The 17,167-nt window shown below is 34.8% G+C and overlaps 3 protein-coding genes across 5 annotated transcripts; all 3 read left to right on the plus strand.

Moving 5' to 3' along the window:
- The first annotated feature begins 235 nt into the window (after positions 1-235).
- Positions 236-1,456, plus strand: pet100 (PET100 cytochrome c oxidase chaperone). The gene is made up of 4 exons (XM_007572350.2): positions 236-369; positions 525-611; positions 741-773; positions 1,084-1,456. The coding sequence occupies exons 1-4, from the start codon at positions 343-345 to the stop codon at positions 1,162-1,164; spliced, it is 228 nt and encodes a 75-aa protein (XP_007572412.1). The 5' UTR covers positions 236-342; the 3' UTR covers positions 1,165-1,456.
- Positions 1,457-2,641: 1,185 nt separating this feature from the next.
- Positions 2,642-11,015, plus strand: stxbp2 (syntaxin binding protein 2). Of its 2 annotated transcripts, none has more exons than XM_007572353.2 (19): positions 2,642-2,744; positions 4,200-4,249; positions 4,323-4,404; positions 4,592-4,668; positions 4,781-4,856; positions 4,985-5,088; positions 5,511-5,659; positions 5,750-5,834; positions 6,211-6,341; positions 6,447-6,554; positions 6,865-6,922; positions 7,042-7,107; positions 7,452-7,532; positions 9,036-9,177; positions 9,328-9,437; positions 9,542-9,640; positions 9,726-9,811; positions 10,624-10,781; positions 10,887-11,015. In XM_007572353.2, exons 1-19 carry the CDS (start codon positions 2,708-2,710, stop codon positions 10,943-10,945), a joined length of 1,758 nt encoding a protein of 585 aa, XP_007572415.1. In that variant the 5' UTR covers positions 2,642-2,707; the 3' UTR covers positions 10,946-11,015. The 2 variants fall into 2 exon arrangements, with proteins under 2 accessions (XP_007572415.1, XP_007572413.1); XM_007572351.2 differs by having other exon boundaries at positions 2,643-2,744; positions 10,621-10,781.
- Positions 11,016-11,771: 756 nt separating this feature from the next.
- LOC103152034 (sialidase-like) lies at positions 11,772-16,539 on the plus strand. 2 transcript variants are annotated; one of them, XM_016660804.1, is made up of 12 exons: positions 11,772-12,129; positions 12,575-12,718; positions 12,839-12,938; positions 13,096-13,250; positions 13,477-13,708; positions 13,819-13,931; positions 14,112-14,261; positions 14,425-14,578; positions 14,661-14,764; positions 15,111-15,293; positions 15,549-15,587; positions 15,681-16,539. In XM_016660804.1, exons 1-12 carry the CDS (start codon positions 12,082-12,084, stop codon positions 16,113-16,115), a joined length of 1,857 nt encoding a protein of 618 aa, XP_016516290.1. In that variant the 5' UTR covers positions 11,772-12,081; the 3' UTR covers positions 16,116-16,539. The 2 variants fall into 2 exon arrangements, with proteins under 2 accessions (XP_016516290.1, XP_007572421.2); XM_007572359.2 differs by having other exon boundaries at positions 11,774-12,129; positions 13,819-13,988.
- The last annotated feature ends 628 nt before the right edge of the window (positions 16,540-17,167 follow it).

The following is a 17,167-nucleotide window of genomic DNA, read 5'->3' on the forward strand; positions in this document are numbered from 1 at the left end:
GGTTTATTTACAGTTTCGGGAATTTTAATGATATTTTTCTCGATGAATAATAAAAAATGAACGATATTCCAATTCCTTTACATTTTTAGAGCAGATAACCAACTGCAAAGGATGTGGAAACACAATGTTGGTACAAGGGTTATCATTCCAACTATTTTACCCACTAGCATGCTGCGCACTTAGACTCCAGACAGAGGGGTGGCGGCAATACTGCAGAAAAACTGATGTGACTGAATTTAAGGAGGTAGAAGAAGAATAGGAAGCAAATACCCGGAAATCAGTCTGAAGGTCTTCTGTTATGAGTTTAGGTAATACGGCTGTGGATAAGAACTTGACGTGAAAATGGGCGTTAAAATAGAGATGTTCAGAGTAAGTAAAAGTTAAAAGAAACTAACCAAAAAAATGTCAGTCTGAACTTTTACGTTTTAAAATTAAGACACGTTTTTCTTTGTCAGTTTACGATGCAGGTAGATGATGTTTACTGTATTGTGTTTACCTTCTTCTGATCATTTTTTCTTGCCCAGATGATGCTCTATTTATCTTTTCCCGTGACCATGTTTTGGATCTCAAACCAGGCGGAGTACTTCGAGGAGTATATCGTTAAGAGAAAGGTCAGCCATTTTCCTTGTGTGTTGTTTTAATGTTGCATACCAATCCGTCTGAAATTATTCTATTGATTTATGCTTCTATTTTTTATAATTATATTTATTTTCATATTTTAATCCTTTTATAATTCCCAGAGGGAAATCTTTCCACCGGACGAAGAATCACGGGTGAGATGCACAGGACTGATGTTTATAAATTCTTTTACTTCGTAAAGTCAAGAAAACAAGATTTTTTTTTACACTAGATTTTGTTTTTAGAGTAACAATCGAAGAAAAAGAATTGATTTTAACTTCTAAACAATACACAATTAAGCACTTATTACCTGTTCTTTCACGTTTTTTTTAGTTCATCTTCACTTTTAGCTGATTTTCTTTTTTCAAATAAAGAGCGATATTCTGTTCAGATTTTGTCTATATGAACTTCTGAATACCACAATAATTCTATCATCATCTGTGTAACATTTCTTGTTTTTTCCAGCGGAAAGAGTTGGAAAACTTTAAAGAGCGGATGCGTGTTCGAAGGGAGCAACAGATATTAAAAAAAATGTCTGAAAACTGAAGTAAAAACAAATTTCTGGCAATATTTGCTTGAGGAAAAGAGATTGCTTTAATCTGGCATGAGACAACAGGAAGACCTGCAAGACTAATGCGATCTGAAGGTGTGCCTGGCAGTTTTCAAGGATTTGCCTGATGTTAAATTTAATAATGACATGTTTTTTATACAAGATTTATTTTTGTTGCAATTGCTTTTTCTTCTTTGGGTATTTGTGATACTATGTTACACATAGTTTTCTGGAACTGCATATTTTTATGTGTGATGCAGATTAAACATATACTCTGAATGTATTTTACCAACTTTGTTGTTTTATTTTTGCCTGGTTTGATCAAGAATAATTTTAAAAAGAAGGAAAAACAAACATACCTTGTAGGAGGATTTATTATTAAATCAGTTAACATTCTAGAAGTGCTGTAGTTTTCTGCATAACTTTTTCAAGTTGCAGTTCACTAAAAGACTGCAGCGTATGTTTTTGTTTTTTTTTTAATTTATGGCTACAATGTTATTATCCAAAGATTTAGGAACCTTTCCAGAGATGCTTGTACTCCTTTATAATCCAAATGTGCATATTCAGTTCCTTTTATTGTCTTGTGAATTTGGTTTAAAAAGATATAACTTAAGAAGGATTGAAAAAAATCTAATTAATCAAGTCAATAGGTGTAAACCACTATGTACTCATATATTGCCAAATGATGAGATCAGCAAAGTTAGCATAAATCAGTATTTAAAACAGTCTGGGATTGTTTGAGCTATTATTGTCACTAGAATGATTGTTTGAGAACTCACTTTTTATTTTTGTTTGTTTTGCTCAGCAGACAGGAAACTGTTTTAAAACTCATATACATCACAACTAAACTTGTCACCCAGCAATATTATTACTTGATCATTGATGTGTTGCACTCTTCCTGGTTACAACTTGTTTTAAGAGGTACTTTAAGGAGCTTTTGAGTTTTGGCATGCTTAGAAATGACACCATGAGCCAACTTACAGTAGCTCAATAAGCTCTCCAGGATGAATACTCTGGAGAGAATTGCGATTCCTTTTCCAGACACTCTTACATTTTGGATGTGCTCCTACAGTTATAAACAGCTGAAGATCTTATGGTGAAAAGATGTTGACATGTGTTTCCCAAAGCCTATTGGATGATTGCCTTTGACACATTTGGCAGAGAGAAGTATCCAGAAATATATCTCTCAGTTTGTAAACTTATTTTGCGCATGTGTTCTATTTTTTACTTTTACTTTTTTTTTGCTGTCATTCATTTTGAACATGAGATTTACTTGCATGATGGTTTGATAATATAAAAGGTGGATCAACATTAAAAATATTTTCTAGCTTTCTTTTTGTTTTTATTTTTTTATTTTTATATGTTTTCTTTTATTTATTAGAAACTGATATTTGTTACTTGCCCATGAAACAGTCTGATTTTGTTGCACCGTCATATTGTAATAATAGTAACCGACTTTAGGTGGCAATGTTGAGCTTTCTATAAGTAAGGCTCTTGAACATGAGGAAGTGACTGACTTTAAAGTACACTCCCGTCAAGATGGCACCGAGTGGACTGAAAGCGGTAGTTGGAGACAGTAAGTAAAATATCGGTCATAACTTATGAAGTTTTAGCTTTTTTTAAAAGTTGGTATAGGTAGTTTAGGTCGTTTGTTGTTGTCTTGTAGCATATTCAAGACTTCCATAATAGAACTGTGTTTATACTGTCAGTATACCAGACGCCTCTTCCTGTTTTACTCCAATTAAAACCCTTCTGCTGACGAATGAAATAATATTAAGACATGGGTAAAAGGCACTATTGTGCGTCAGGTGGTTAACAGCTTTTTTGTTAGAAATCTACGTCTGTTTCTCTTGATATTCTTGAAAAATAAAAACTGCGACAGCAGAAGTTGTAAGCTAACACCTGCTAGCTTATGTAAAAGGAAGTTCGCCAACTTTGAAATGAATTTAAACATAAGAGACATTTTAGGCGTCAACCTAGTACATGCTAACAAGATCACACATTTTTAATCAGTTTTATGCCAATCTTAAATTAACAGCAAATACACTCATTTCAATAATGTTGGCAGGTGGAAATGTTTTTATGTTGTGCTTCAACAATCCCAATTTACGATGCACTAGAAAGCTTAAATTATACAGGATCATTATATTCTATAAGCAGAAATGTTTATGCACTAAATTCTGCTAATTGTATAAGTAATTTAAAACCAATATTTGTTTTGAAGTTATATATATTTTTTAAAGTAGCTGAAATTTAACTTAGAAATTTTGCTTCTTTAATTTCTAATTTACATTAGTGATCAAAAATGTTGACGAACACACAGTTTCCACCCCTTCCTAAGATAAAAACAAAAACTTAATTCAGTGGTAGAGATTAAAACTGGGCTCTGAGACGAGCCTCTCTCTCTTTGATTTGTAGATAAAAAAAACAAAAAATTAAAAAAACACTTGCTGATAGCTGTGTGCAATGTTTCACAGTTTCCTGCATGGCGAATTGTATTATTATGATAATAAAGAGTTATTTTTTTCAGTAATGGTCATTGAAGATAACTGTTTTATTTAGTAACAAATGTTCTCACTGACCATATTATTTACATTAGCAATTTAACTTAATGCTAATTAAGTTAAATTATTATTTAATACAAGTTATTAATACAAATAATAACTTGTAATATTATATACAAATATTATTTGTATTGATACTAATAATAAGTTGTATTATTTATCACTAAAAGGAAATTCTTAGTGATACACAATATCATGATACTTGCCATGATAAGTATCAGGACAAATCCTCTAATTCACCCTTCCATGCATCAAAAAGCACTTTCCAAAATTGAGTTACAACAGAGAAACTCACTAGGGGGGAAAGTGTTATCACAGACATATTTTCAATATTTAACTTTATTTACTTGTTTAGGTTGATGCTAAAGTCTTTGGTACTTTATGGATTTTTTTTTTGTCAGTTCTTTGATGTTGGGTTAAATTTATATAATGTATATGTTTTTAACAGATATCTTTTTCTTCTGCAGAAATCCTCACTGGGGTCATCAAGAGCGTAAAGAAAGAAGGCGAATGGAAGGTAATAAGAATTCAGGGATGCATTATTTTCACGCCTGTTTTGTGATACTGACCTATTCTATGTCCATCCATAGGTTTTAATTGTGGATCACATGACCATGAGAATTCTTTCCTCATGCTGCAAGATGTCCGACATTTTGGCTGAGGGTGTGACTAGTACGTGTGCATTATGGTGCTATCTTAATGCTTGCTAACCATGGCACAAACCAACTGGCCAGGGCATCTAATCGATTCAGAGTTTTCCGAATCACTATTGAATTAGAAGAAAAAAAAATTGCAATGCACTGATGACCCCCCCTCCCCCTCCCAGTGGCATGTAATTCTTTTCCTGTCTGCTTTTCAGTTGTGGAAGACATCAACAAACGCAGGGAGCCAATAGCAAGTTTGGAGGCCATCTATTTGATTACACCAGTGGAGAAGGTTACTTTTTTTATTGAAGTTTATCTTAGGATCTATTTGGTACAGTTCATAAAATTACTTAAGTCTTGCTCAAAAATCTTTAAAATATTCAATTCTTTTTCCCCAACTGCAGTCAGTTCGTGCCCTAATCAATGATTTTAAAGATGCAGCATTTACTTACAAGGCAGCACACATCTTCTTCACTGACAGTAAGATGCAAGCATTTCTAAATACTGGACACGTATTATTCTGAGATGTATTACAGTAATACCTGATGTAACAATAAATGTGGAGTTTTCAAAGAACCTCTTTTGTTAACACTTCCTGTTTCTCATAGCCTGTCCTGACAATCTCTTTGCTGATATTGGGAAATCCAGAGTTGCCAAGTTTGCCAAGACTTTAAAAGAGATCAATGTTGCATTCCTGCCCTATGAGTCTCAGGTCAGCACTTTAAAATAAATAAAAAAATAATTATTGTATCATTTTTTTAAATTTTATTTTGTTACCGATGTATCTAATTTCTGTTGATTTACAGCATGTTTAAGTTTCTTTGAAAAGTAATTTTCTTTTATTTCTTAAATGCTGTCCTGTTCCTCTTAGTGTTTGTGTTTGGTGTTAGACAGGAAGCATATTTTCTGTTTCTTTTTATGTTTTTAAAGCTTACAATAAAGTTAATTATTAAAAAAAAACTTTTAAAGATGATTGTATTTTCAAACATGGATGATAAATAGCCATGCTTATTAATTGACCGGCAATATAATGCAGATTAGTTCTGCAAATAATTTTTTTTTATGTAAATGGTTTACTTGACAATTTAATGAAAACAAATTTACATAAAGATAAATCTGTTTTAATCCCTGCAGGTATTCTCCTTGGATGATCCAACTTCTTTGTCCTCATTCTACAACAACGAGAAAAGCAGTGACAGAAACAAAATGATGGAAAATGTTGCAGAACAGATTGCAACACTGTGTGACACACTTAACGAGTATCCTGCAATCCGATACCGCAAGTATGAAAAACATGCCGCACAAAATTTAAAAATTAGTTTGCCGCTTAATTTGCTTGCTGATTGAAGGTGTGTGATAATTTGCTTCTTCAGGGGACCGGAAGAAAACGCTAAACTGGCTGAAGAGATCTACCAGCGCCTTAATGCTCACAAAGCAGACAACCCAAAAATGGGGGAGGTTAGGAAATATATTCAGCAGTTTTCCATCTTCAGCACTTGACTTTACTTTTTTTTCTGTTTTTTGTTTTCTGTTTGTTTGGGGGGTTTTATACAAGCTTCGCTGAACCTTTTCCCTTTTACTCTTCTATTCTCTGTCTTTCTTAGCTCAAATTTCCTTTCTTTCAGGATGGGTCTTAACAGGCATGTATTACTGCTATCTTTTCTCTTTTTGCCTCTATATATAAAGTTAATTTGATAAGCATGTCATCTAACCATCTGGTTTGCTTTCGTTGATGTCAGAACTTGCATGTTTGCTTAAATATTGACTCATGTTGAGCTGCAAAAAAAAATTGAAAGCATGACTTGTTTATTTTTTGTTGTCTTTTAAATAAAAGGGTCCAGATAAGGGACGATCCCAACTGCTGATTGTTGATCGTGGGTTTGATCCCATCTCGCCTGTTCTGCATGAGCTGACCTTCCAAGCAATGGCTTATGACTTGCTAGATATCAAACAAGACATCTATACGTATGTCAGCATTTTACATTTTTCCCCTAATATGCGTCAGTCACTTGCAAGTTACCCAAGAAAAATTGTGCGTAAATTATTTTGACATAATGCTTTACTGTTCAGTTACCAGTCAACCGGCATTGGGAATTCAAAAGCGAGAGAAGTGCTACTGGATGAAGATGATGAGCTCTGGGTTCAGCTCAGGCACATGCACATCGCAGATGTAACAAAGTGGGTTTCTTATTTTGATACGTTAATCCCATTGTGTGACATTTCCATGTGTTCTGGTCACCTGGTTTTGCTATTTTGAAATTTTAGTATTGGGATATTAGATAAAATAGAAATTGAGTAAATTATTAATCTGCACTGCATACTGCTACTTTACATAATAATAATTGCAGCAGCTAAAGACAGTAAAAATTTAGCTAAACATTAAATTACAGTTTGGTGTTTAAGGCTTTAGGATATTTCTGTTAATGGAAAAATATTAAAGCATGATTACACATGAAAATTTTGACTACGTCTTAACCCATTATTGCAGGAAAGTGACAGAACTACTTCGCACCTTTTGCGAAAGCAAGAGAATGTCTACTGACAATGTAAGTGCATGTTGCTTGCTTGTTTATTACAAATTTATATTGGAGAAAGTTGTACATAAGAAATCGGTAATTATATAATCAGAAGTTTTTTAATATTTGCCACTTTTTCTGTATTTCAGGCCAATATTAAAGACCTTTCTCAGATGTTAAAGAAGATGCCACAGTATCAGAAGGAGCTCAGCATGGTGAGAAGTTTTAAGTTTTTTTTAGTATCCTTATAAAGTTATGAGAATTTTTAGCTTTTAAATCATCAAAATGAAGAATGCTGATCATAGTTTGTGCTTTTTTTCCTTCATCTTCAGGCATGACAAGCTCATTTAACAAACCGATTCTTTGCTTTCTTATATTTTTATGTTGATCAGTTGCGAATATCATGGCAGTTGATCAAGTGTTGGTATTTCTTAAACACTGCTTTGTTGAGCTATTTCAGGATGCTTTTCTGTCATGGTAAAATTAAATGTTGCTTGGGTCATAAAATATATTCTACATTTCTTTAAGCAAGTTATTTTGTACCCCATTTCTTTCACAGTACTCGACTCATTTGCACCTAGCAGAAGCCTGCATGACCAAATTCAAGTCGTCTCTTGATAAACTCTGTGAAGTGGAGCAGGTCAGTGTGGAGTGTTCAGTAGACAGAGCATATTTAAGTGTCTTCAGCATTATTGCAGCTATTTTTGCTGCTGTTTTTATTTTCAATGTAAACACAAATGTTATTGGAATTAGTTCTAAAAGTTAATCTCAGGCTGAATCTTTTGGCTACAGAGACTGGCTGCAGCTTCATAGTTGCACTAACAGGAACAGAGAGAATTACACTATTCTGTGCAATATTTGACTTCAGCTTGTCACCTTTTCCTATTTTCTTTTCACTTTAGGTTTTCTGGATGTGCTCAAATGCAATTGGTACTGGCCGGTGATGTTTAATAGTAAATTATGATCTGAGTATTGCATAAGAAGTGTGGGAGCAGCAATATACATCCATATGTCTACAGAAATGGAATAAGCTGTTGCATAATAACTGAGCTGATAGGAATTTAGTACACATGTATTACATTGTGCTATATTCATTCATCAGCCAGTTGGAGCACTCAGGGAAGCCACAGTCCACACAAGTGTTGAGCCACATTGTGTTTTGTTTTGTGCCAGACATTCCTCCAGAGGGGATGTGCCCCGCAACATTTGGTTCTATGCCAGATGAATCTCAAGCACACAGGAAATTAAGATCAAGGCATGCTTGTGGTATTATGGGATACAAGTGTTAATGGGTGCTTTTTGTACAAGCAAATCACTCATCTGCACTAATGGATTGTCAGCATCTCTGAAAGCTGCCTCTTTAATCCTGTGGGCATGTTTTGGCTCTAAGATGGCCTGTGTGGTCCAAACACCAATAGTCATTTCAGCTGTCATTTGTTTAAAGTGTTGGGCGACCATAAATAAATGTCTAATGCAATGTCGCTGATCATTATTTGATACATTATGTGCACATTATAATGCAAGGGTGTAGGCATTTGTTCTAACTTCAAGCTAGATGGACTTGAATGCTTATTGGAGTTAAGCATGACAGAAGATTTGTATCTACATCAAGATGTGCTTAAGTATTAGGCAGCTTCATTTCTTTAGGCAGAATGGGACAAAAAAGAGATTTGGCTAAAATGACCAAAGGTTTCTGAGGGATACAGTACTCTTAGAATTGCTAAGATATTTGAGGCTTGATCACAGGACCATCAAACGTCTTGTTGCAAACAGTCAACAGGATCACAAGAAACGTATTGAGGGGAAAAAAAAAAAAAAACTCACTTTGACTTTTTTAAACATTCATGCCTTCTTTCAACAAAAAAAATTGCAAAAATATTTTTTTTCTGCGGGTACTTTGTTGTAATTGATGTCAAAATCAACATTTAATGTTTGCACTGTAGGCATTATGAACTGTGTATGAATGAAATGATCTACTGCTGGGATTGTGACAGTCCTTGCATTGTTAAAAAGATGGAATAAAGTAGAGGAGCAGGCTCTTATGTCAGCAGCTGCTTTGTCTGTTCACTGTCAGCTGACCTGAGTTGATGATTCATTTTTTTTCAGTTGCGGTCAGTAGCTAACTAAGACTTGTCTTCCCCAGGACCTGGTAATGGGAGAAAACGCAGAGGGGGAAGCTCTAAAAGATGCCATGAAGAGCATTGTTCCTGTGCTGCTCGACAATGATATTGGGGCTTATGACAAAATCCGCATCATTCTGCTGTACATTTTCCACAAGAAAAAAGGTATGTCATATTATGTTTTGAATGAGCATTATTTAACTCTTCATGTGCTAACTTTTGTCTGCTATATATTTTTACCTTGGGGAAAAAATATAGCACATAAAATGTTGGAAAAAGTTTTAACCATATTCTCACCTGAGTCAATATCTTTAGGCATTGGGCAGGAGAACCTTACCAAGCTCATCCAGCATGCCAACATAACGCAGGAAGACAGCAAAATTATCTACAACATACAAAACATTGGCTGTAACATTATAACTGGGGTAAATTTCCTAATGTAATTGAGCTGTTATGTTCAAGTTTTCCAACTACTGTTAATAATATTGTACTCCCTCTTTATTTGTAAACATGGGTTATTTTCTGCCAGGGCCGCAACACTGGCAACACGCTGCCAGAGCGCAAGCAACGAAAAGAGAGTACCTACCAACTCTCTAGATGGGCACCCACCATCAAGGACATCATGGAGGTATTAATGATGAAGTGCAATTTTAGATTTTGTCAACCTAAATTGATTTCTGCGCTTGACACACTCTGTGCTTCTGTTTTTGCAGAATGCTATAGAAGACAAACTGGATAAGAAACAGTGGCCCTTCATCTCTAATCCAGCACCAATCAACACGACTCAGACTGCGGTCAGGTAGATCCATACACAAACATTTTAAAGTATACATGACAGAATTTGCCTGGGCATACCAAAAAATGACTGACATGTTTTAAATTAAAGCATATATCAGGTAATGTCCAATAAAAGCTTTTATCCCTGTAACTAAATTGGAGCCAAGCTTTTGACAGATTAAGTTGAAGTTAAAAAGCCAAAAATAGGTCGGCTTTACTTTGAATGCACTGCAATCCCCCAGGGAATTCCCATCATAATGAGGCTTCCTCTGCAAACGATCGTCTGTATTTTGTTATAATCTGTCTAATGCACAATGTTTTCCTGCTTCCTTTTAAGCAAAGTGCAGCATTAAATATAAGTAACTCCATATTATAGTGGCTGTGCAAACCAGACAAGATGGGTTGAATGTTTGACTGGAGAACCATTATGAAAAAGATTATCATAATGCAGACATAATCATTATGCAACATGTTTAAGCCCAACAGAAAAAACCAATGAAAAATATGGGTAGCACTTTATTTGACAGGGTGTGCATAAGACTGATACGACACTGTCATAAACATGAAGGAGTCTCTATGAATGTCTGTGACCGTTATGAAAGTGTCATTTGGTAAATAATGACACTTTAATGCAAAGTTGGCACTTTTAAATGAACTTTAAATGCAACTTTTAGAGCAACTTTGCATTAAAAGTGTCAGTACTTACAAAACAATGCTTATGCACATCCTGTCAAATAAAGTGTTACCAAAATATGACTACTACTTATATTTTGGAAATGATTACTTGTTGCCAGATGAGTAGATTTTTTTCTCTCTCTCTCTTTCTTACAGCAGTGCACGTTTTGGAAACTGGCACAAAAATAAGTCTCCAACAGAATATCGCTGTGGTCCTCGCTTGATTGTTTTTGTGGTTGGAGGGGTGTCACACTCAGAGATGCGTTCTGCTTATGAAGTCACTCGAAGCACTGATGGAAAATGGGAAGTGCTTATTGGTGAGAGAAGTTTTTAGTTTTTCAGTTGTAATTCTCAAAGCTCTTTCTGCAATAAAGTTCCCAGTTTTTTCTAATTATCAATGTTTACATTTTGTGTCTTGACAGGATCCTCTCACATCTTGACTCCAACCACCTTCCTTAATGACTTGAAGGGTCTGGAATAAATTTCCAATTTATATCTTAGTCCCTAAGTAGGTAAAAGCACAAGGAATAAAGGAAAAGTTTTTCATTTGACTGGTTTCTGGTATGCTGTTTTTTTTTAATGTATTAACTTAATTTGAATATGAAGATAACCTATAGATGTAACTGTGGAAGGAAATGGCCTATTCTATAATTCACTCTTATTTTATTGTGGATGTAGTTTTGCCTGGATTAGATGCTTATGTTCTAGTGACTAGATATGTAATATTTATATAGATGCATGTATTTTGATTAACCTATTACCAACCAAAAATCCTGTTTGATTTGCCAAGATGGTTACTTGTATATCACATGATGCAATTAGTGAAATTGTGACTTACTGAGATGACAGTTAAAGTAAAAGATTGAAGGCTGCTAGGTTTTTTTTTTCATATGTAGGTAATTGTATCTTAGAATCTCAACTGCTGTAATGAAATATTTTTGAAGTATTGCATGACTAATTTAATATATTGCTGGGTGTTTTCTGTCTCTATTCAATAAAAATAAAACCTTCAGATGTTTGTTTTTCCTTTAGTTCCTGGACATTTAAGATGATCTGAAGTTAGCCAAAATCCTTTGAGTAATATTTTCAGTTTTTGACCATGTGAGTAAAAGTAATATAATTTCAATATTTAATAGCCTGTTCAATACTTTCTGTTTTCATAACATAGTCTATTGACATCTGCTTGGAATTTGGGAAATAAAACCTGCAAAAATGGACAGAAGGACAAAAGGTATTTTGTACACTTCACATCAGTTTTATTGGTCTGACAGGCCAGTATCATAATACTGATTTTAATTGCTTCCACTGGAGCAAACATCAAGTTTAAGTAAAGTGGTGGGTCAAAATGAAGAATGTGTACATTGCTCATGAAAAGAGATCATCCTTCTCTATGGTCAGGATTATGTTTTTATCCAGGATTATAAATGGTGATATTAAGAAGGGAGGGCTAGCTTGTCTCTTAATGACTGGTTAATACTCAGGACTCAGAACCACTTTACTGTGTCATGTTCAGCAAGCATTTAGAGGAGCATCGGTTGGAATCTTTTTTTGAATAGCAGTTTGTTATACATATAGTTTATTGCAATCACATTTTTACCTCCTTTTAATTTTTACAAGATGACATCTGCTGGAGTCAAGTTAAAATCGGAAGCTGCTGATACTGAGGTAAGACATCTGTGGCAATACAAGTATAATTTACTTGTGTGTTAGCGATGGTTTTTTTTATTAGACTTTCTGCAAAATTCTTAAGTTTTTAGTTCAAACCTTTTTTATTTTGATTATGTTGCCACTTAATGTTTGTCTTCGACTTTCTCTTTGGAGCTGGACTGACTAATAACTGGGAGAATAACTTTTAAATCCTTGTTAGTTTTTGAATTGACTAATATCTTTTCTCCTGGCTTTTCCCAAAGAATTAACCATTTTTATACTCTTCCATGCATTAGACAGTAAACAAAGAACATTTTATTTACAGCTCTCATCATTCGTTTAACTACCAGGACATAGACTAGAACATATAAAGAATTGAATATGTGGACCTGCTTTGGTTTTGAGTTGAATTACTGACTACTACTGACTTACTCTTTTCAAAAATTGTTTCTTGCTTTTCTAGGCATCAGACAGTAAAAATGACCTTGGTGCAAACCCTTTGAGCTCTGTGACACAGAGTAGTGCAGATGTCGACAGAAAGCGTCTAGTGGCTTCTGTAAATCAGTTACAAGTTCCTTCTCAGTGTCAACGCTCCAATTCTTTAAGGGTCTGTTCTAATAAATGATTAGTGTAAATATATTAAATTTCCACTATTCTTCTTTAATGTTGCATAATTGAATGTTCATATTGACATTTTCCCCCCAATCTTTTCACATAAATAAAAAAGGAAGAATCACCTGAAGAACAGCAAAAGTTTCTCGGTATGATCGCTCATGGCCAGCGCGGACGTATAGAAGACCAGCGCTGCGTTTTGAGTCCTAGCGCAGGTACTCCCCGTCTACCCAAACTTTCAATCCTTTCTCAAATACATGAAACAATACTGAAAAAGAGCAAAGCCTTTCAATATTAATTTTAATACAGATATATAGATACACATATATGACGGTGTTTAGAAAAACTGTTTCTGTTTAATTTTATCATCAGATCGGGATTTTTTTTTAAACCTTTTGACACAAGCTCAAAGTGGAAGGCTGGATGACCAGCGAGTATCACTTTCATCATTACCAGTATCACAGAATGAAAATGGTGACAATAAAGGAGACTCAAGCTGCTTGTTTCAGATGGTCTCAAAAGTCCAGGTTAGTTACTTTTTGCTTTCTGTGAAAAAAATATTTTCACCATTGTTATTAAAAAATCACCACCACATGTTCTCATTGTTTGGACAGAGTATTACCCAACAGGTTTAATGGTGTTTGTTTATTTACTTATTTATTTTTTTAAAGGAAAAATCTATGTTTTTATTGTGGCTATGAAACCTAAAATTCTGTCAAATTTTTTAAAAAATAATTCCTGCTGTAACTTCAGGGTTCCAGGATGGATGACCAAAGGTGTTGCCTGCCTCAGCATCAAAGCCCACAGGCCCTTATTTATGAAAATAATACAAAATTATCACCTGCTTTGGGTCCAGAGCGCTCAGCCTCCTTCAGCACAAACTCACATGTAAATCCAAAGACTAAAGAGAAACAACGAAGTGCGTTAAATGTTAATCCTCAAGGATTGCCCAGTTCCAAACTCACTCTAAGCACAATGCCACAAGGTCAGAGCCAGAATTCTTCTTTGACTTAATAACCCTTTTTGATCAGATATGTTGATGTAATCGAGTACATGTTTAATGTTAAAATCTGGGTTTCATTTTTTCTTTACTAGATGATGAAAAACTCTTCAGTTTGGTCGCAAACTCCCAGGCAAGACGACTCGATGACCAGCGTATGTTTCTTCCATCATTACCAGGAATACAGAACGGAGGCACCACATCAACAGTAACTCCTGCTGAAATGGATGCAAGATATTTATGCTATTTAGTTTCAAGAGTCCAGGTTGGCGACACGTTTGATCAATTGAAGTTATGTGTTTCACATATATTTGCCTTTTTACTGGCAAATAATATGCATTATAGTCTAGATTTAACATTTATTTTTAAATATATTTTCCTATTATAGGGCTCAAGGATGGATGAACAAAGATGTTCAGCACCCCAAATCCTAAAAAATTTGAACACCCCTTCAACTGAGTGCAAAAACCTAATAAATGATGCATCTGATAAACCTCCTGAGAGTTCAGCTATCTTTAATGGTCCTCAACACTGGCAGGTGAGAGACCTTTTTGCAAAATATATTGCTTATAGTTTTAGCAATAAATCCGTATTTTGTTTTGAAGCAATGACAAAACGGAACAGGTCTCTGATCTGTTGACATCAACAGGTCAGGGGTCAGATAAGAGGCCTATGCTTTTTCTTGTCTTTTCCTAATATAGGATTTATCTGCAGCTGAGCAGGAGCAATTTTTTGATATGATAAGACATTCTCAAAGTGCGCGAATGGAAGACCAACGATGCTATTTACAACCTTGCCACAGTACAGCTACCACTCCAGTGCACAATGGCGGCCCTTTGAATAATGGGCTCATGGGTAAGAAAAACACACAGGACAAAATATTTCAAATCTAATTCTATCTTTGAGATGTCAGAAATAACTTAAATGTTCTCAATAGGGTCAAAACCTATTGCATTCGTCAACAGTAAGAACCCCAGTCAGACATTGTTACAAGATCAACATTCTCCAGGGACAAGTCGAATATCTGAAGCAAAGAAAAATGTAAGAAATCCAAATACTGGTTTCCCAGTATGATGCAAGTTGGGTATAAATTATTGGATAGGTAAACTAAAAAATGGCAAAGGTTGCTAAATGAAATTTATGATTTCTTTGTTTTTGTTTCACAAAATTTAACAGCTCAGCTTTATAGCTATACATTGAGAGTTTATACAGTTTTCTTTGTATATAAAAATAATGTATTTCATCAGTTGTTTTATGTCAAGAAGCATATTGACCCATTATTTTAAAAGCTGTATTTGTATTTGTTAGTATTTAGCAGTGTCTATAAACTAATGTTTTAATGGTACAGTATATGACTAGAATTTTGTGGAATTTATTCCTTCCCTAGGCATCACCACCATATATTATTGTGAATGAAGGAACACCTGCTACATCAAGGAAGTCCTTTCGCAGGAGTTCCTCTCAGCCCCAAATTTTTGATGCAGAATCAAGCTCTACTTTGGCCTTACCCAAGTCTGCTTCATTTACTCCTGAGACTGAATTCAGGATGGATCAAAACTCTCAGGCACAGGTAGAAACAAAACTGGAGATACAACTGAATTTTAATTTTTCTAGAAATATAGATAAACATTTATCAGAGTCATAAGAACTGGTCAAAATCCCTATGGAATTTCTGATCTACTCCCATCTACAGGAATACAGTTCTGAATATTTTCAATGATGTACATTCACATGCGGAGTCCTTGAAGGGATGCAGCAAATGAATTTATGGCAGAATTAATTTCAGCTATTATTTTTGTGTTGACGTTTTTGCTTTCTCCAATAGATGACATTGAAAGTATCATTGAGTGTAACACCACAGCCAGTAAGTGCCACCACAAACTATGAATGTTTTGACTTTGCACAAATAAAAAAAAAAAAATCCTGAGGCACTTCTTTGTCTTCTTGTCTGTTTCAGGGAATAAAGAATGACTATCAAGTACCAGAAGTCTTTCTTACTCTTGGTGCTCCAGGAGACAACGTTGTGATTCCTCTTAGTCCAGTATTTGGAAGACCACCATCTTTGGACTTAAACCTAGTCCCCAAAAAAGATGCTAAATCTAGGCATAACTCTCCAAGAATGGCAAGTCCAAGGAAAGCACATTCACGGCCATCATCTCCCTACCGGGAAGAAGAGCGTCCTATAACTGCAGGCCCAAATCAGAAGGAGAAACTTTTGACCTGTTCTGTCAGTCCAAATAAAGAATGCTTCTTTATGAAAAAGAACATACACTCTGCCCAGATGCACAAAGGGACAGATCTAGGAAGAGAGAAATGTCAAGGTGTTCATAAAAAAGGAAGAGAGAGAGTAGAGCAAGGAAAAGGAGTTGGAAAGAAAGATAATAATAAATAAGTCTGATTGTACACTATCTGTACATAAAAATAATAGTTAAATATAAAATGTCAGAAAAAAAGTTACACTTTGAATGTAGTTTTTTTTTCAAGGGTTTGTTGGCTCCACTGCCCTTTATTTGAAAGCAGGTCAACAGGAAGGAGGGTAATGAGAGGGAGAAGGACGACATGCAGCAAATGTTGCCTGTCCAGGAATTGAACTACCACCACGAGTACTAGGGCCTCCATACGTGGGTCATGCTTTGTCCCTGTGCCACCACAGCACCCCCTAGAATGTAGTTTTTGTTTGCTTTGTCTTTAAATGGTCAAATAATGTACAAGCCTCTGTTAAATTATTTATTTTAGGGGTGCTGTGGCGGTGCAGCGGTTAAGCACAACACACATACAGGGGGCCTTAGCTCTCAGCATGGCTGTTGCAGGTTCAATTCCTGGCCTGGTGACCCTTACCACATGTCTTCCCCCTTCTCTCATTACCCACTTTCCTGTCAATTCACTGTCAAATAAAGGCTGCTAGAACCATTAAAACCTTTTTATTTATTTTTTTTAATATTGATTTTATGAGATGTTTGTAATTAAAAACTTATATAAAGTATATATACTTTATATATAACAACTTTTGTTGTAGCTTGTCTTTTGAGTTGTAGTGTAGAAATCATTGTTTTTCTGCCATGTTTTCACTGTAAACAAGTACATTTTCCTTTTTTGTATATTAAAGGAATAAAAACGGTTGTGACATGTTGAAAGTTAAATGACTACATCAAAAAAAAAAAAAAAATTAAAACTTGTGAAAAACAAACTTGGTACATTTTTGTTGTTTGAAATAAATGCGAAATTTGCCACAGCCAGTAGTGCAAAAGAAGTGACCCGTGATTATATTTCAGTGAAAATGAGAATATTTTTAGCGAGTTTTACTTGCATTATAATTTTGATGGATCAAGTTTTGAATGTATTGATCTGTACTTGCATAGCGCTTTATCAAGTTCAGATGTATGGAGAGCCATTAGCGCCAAAATTAAATAAATAAATAAATGGGTTAAATAAATAAAAAATGAG

Source organism: Poecilia formosa, unplaced genomic scaffold (assembly GCF_000485575.1).
Source record: "Poecilia formosa unplaced genomic scaffold, Poecilia_formosa-5.1.2 Scaffold298, whole genome shotgun sequence".
In the NCBI taxonomy this organism is placed as follows: domain Eukaryota; kingdom Metazoa; phylum Chordata; class Actinopteri; order Cyprinodontiformes; family Poeciliidae; genus Poecilia; species Poecilia formosa.

Excerpts from the sequence above, each read along its gene's own strand:
- pet100 (XM_007572350.2), top strand. The coding sequence starts at position 343 with ATGGGCGTTAAAATAGAGATGTTCAGA. Across the intron at positions 612-740 it reads AGTATATCGTTAAGAGAAAG|AGGGAAATCTTTCCACCGGA; the intron begins GTCAGCCATTTT and ends TATAATTCCCAG. Across the intron at positions 774-1,083 it reads CACCGGACGAAGAATCACGG|CGGAAAGAGTTGGAAAACTT; the intron begins GTGAGATGCACA and ends TGTTTTTTCCAG.
- stxbp2 (XM_007572351.2), top strand. The coding sequence starts at position 2,708 with ATGGCACCGAGTGGACTGAAAGCGGTAGTTGGAGACA. Across the intron at positions 4,857-4,984 it reads ACACATCTTCTTCACTGACA|CCTGTCCTGACAATCTCTTT; the intron begins GTAAGATGCAAG and ends TGTTTCTCATAG. Across the intron at positions 7,108-7,451 it reads ATCAGAAGGAGCTCAGCATG|TACTCGACTCATTTGCACCT; the intron begins GTGAGAAGTTTT and ends TTTCTTTCACAG.
- LOC103152034 (XM_007572359.2), top strand. The coding sequence starts at position 12,082 with ATGACATCTGCTGGAGTCAAGTTAAAATCGGAAGCTGCTGATACTGAG. Across the intron at positions 14,579-14,660 it reads TTTGAATAATGGGCTCATGG|GGTCAAAACCTATTGCATTC; the intron begins GTAAGAAAAACA and ends TGTTCTCAATAG. Across the intron at positions 14,765-15,110 it reads TATCTGAAGCAAAGAAAAAT|GCATCACCACCATATATTAT; the intron begins GTAAGAAATCCA and ends TTCCTTCCCTAG.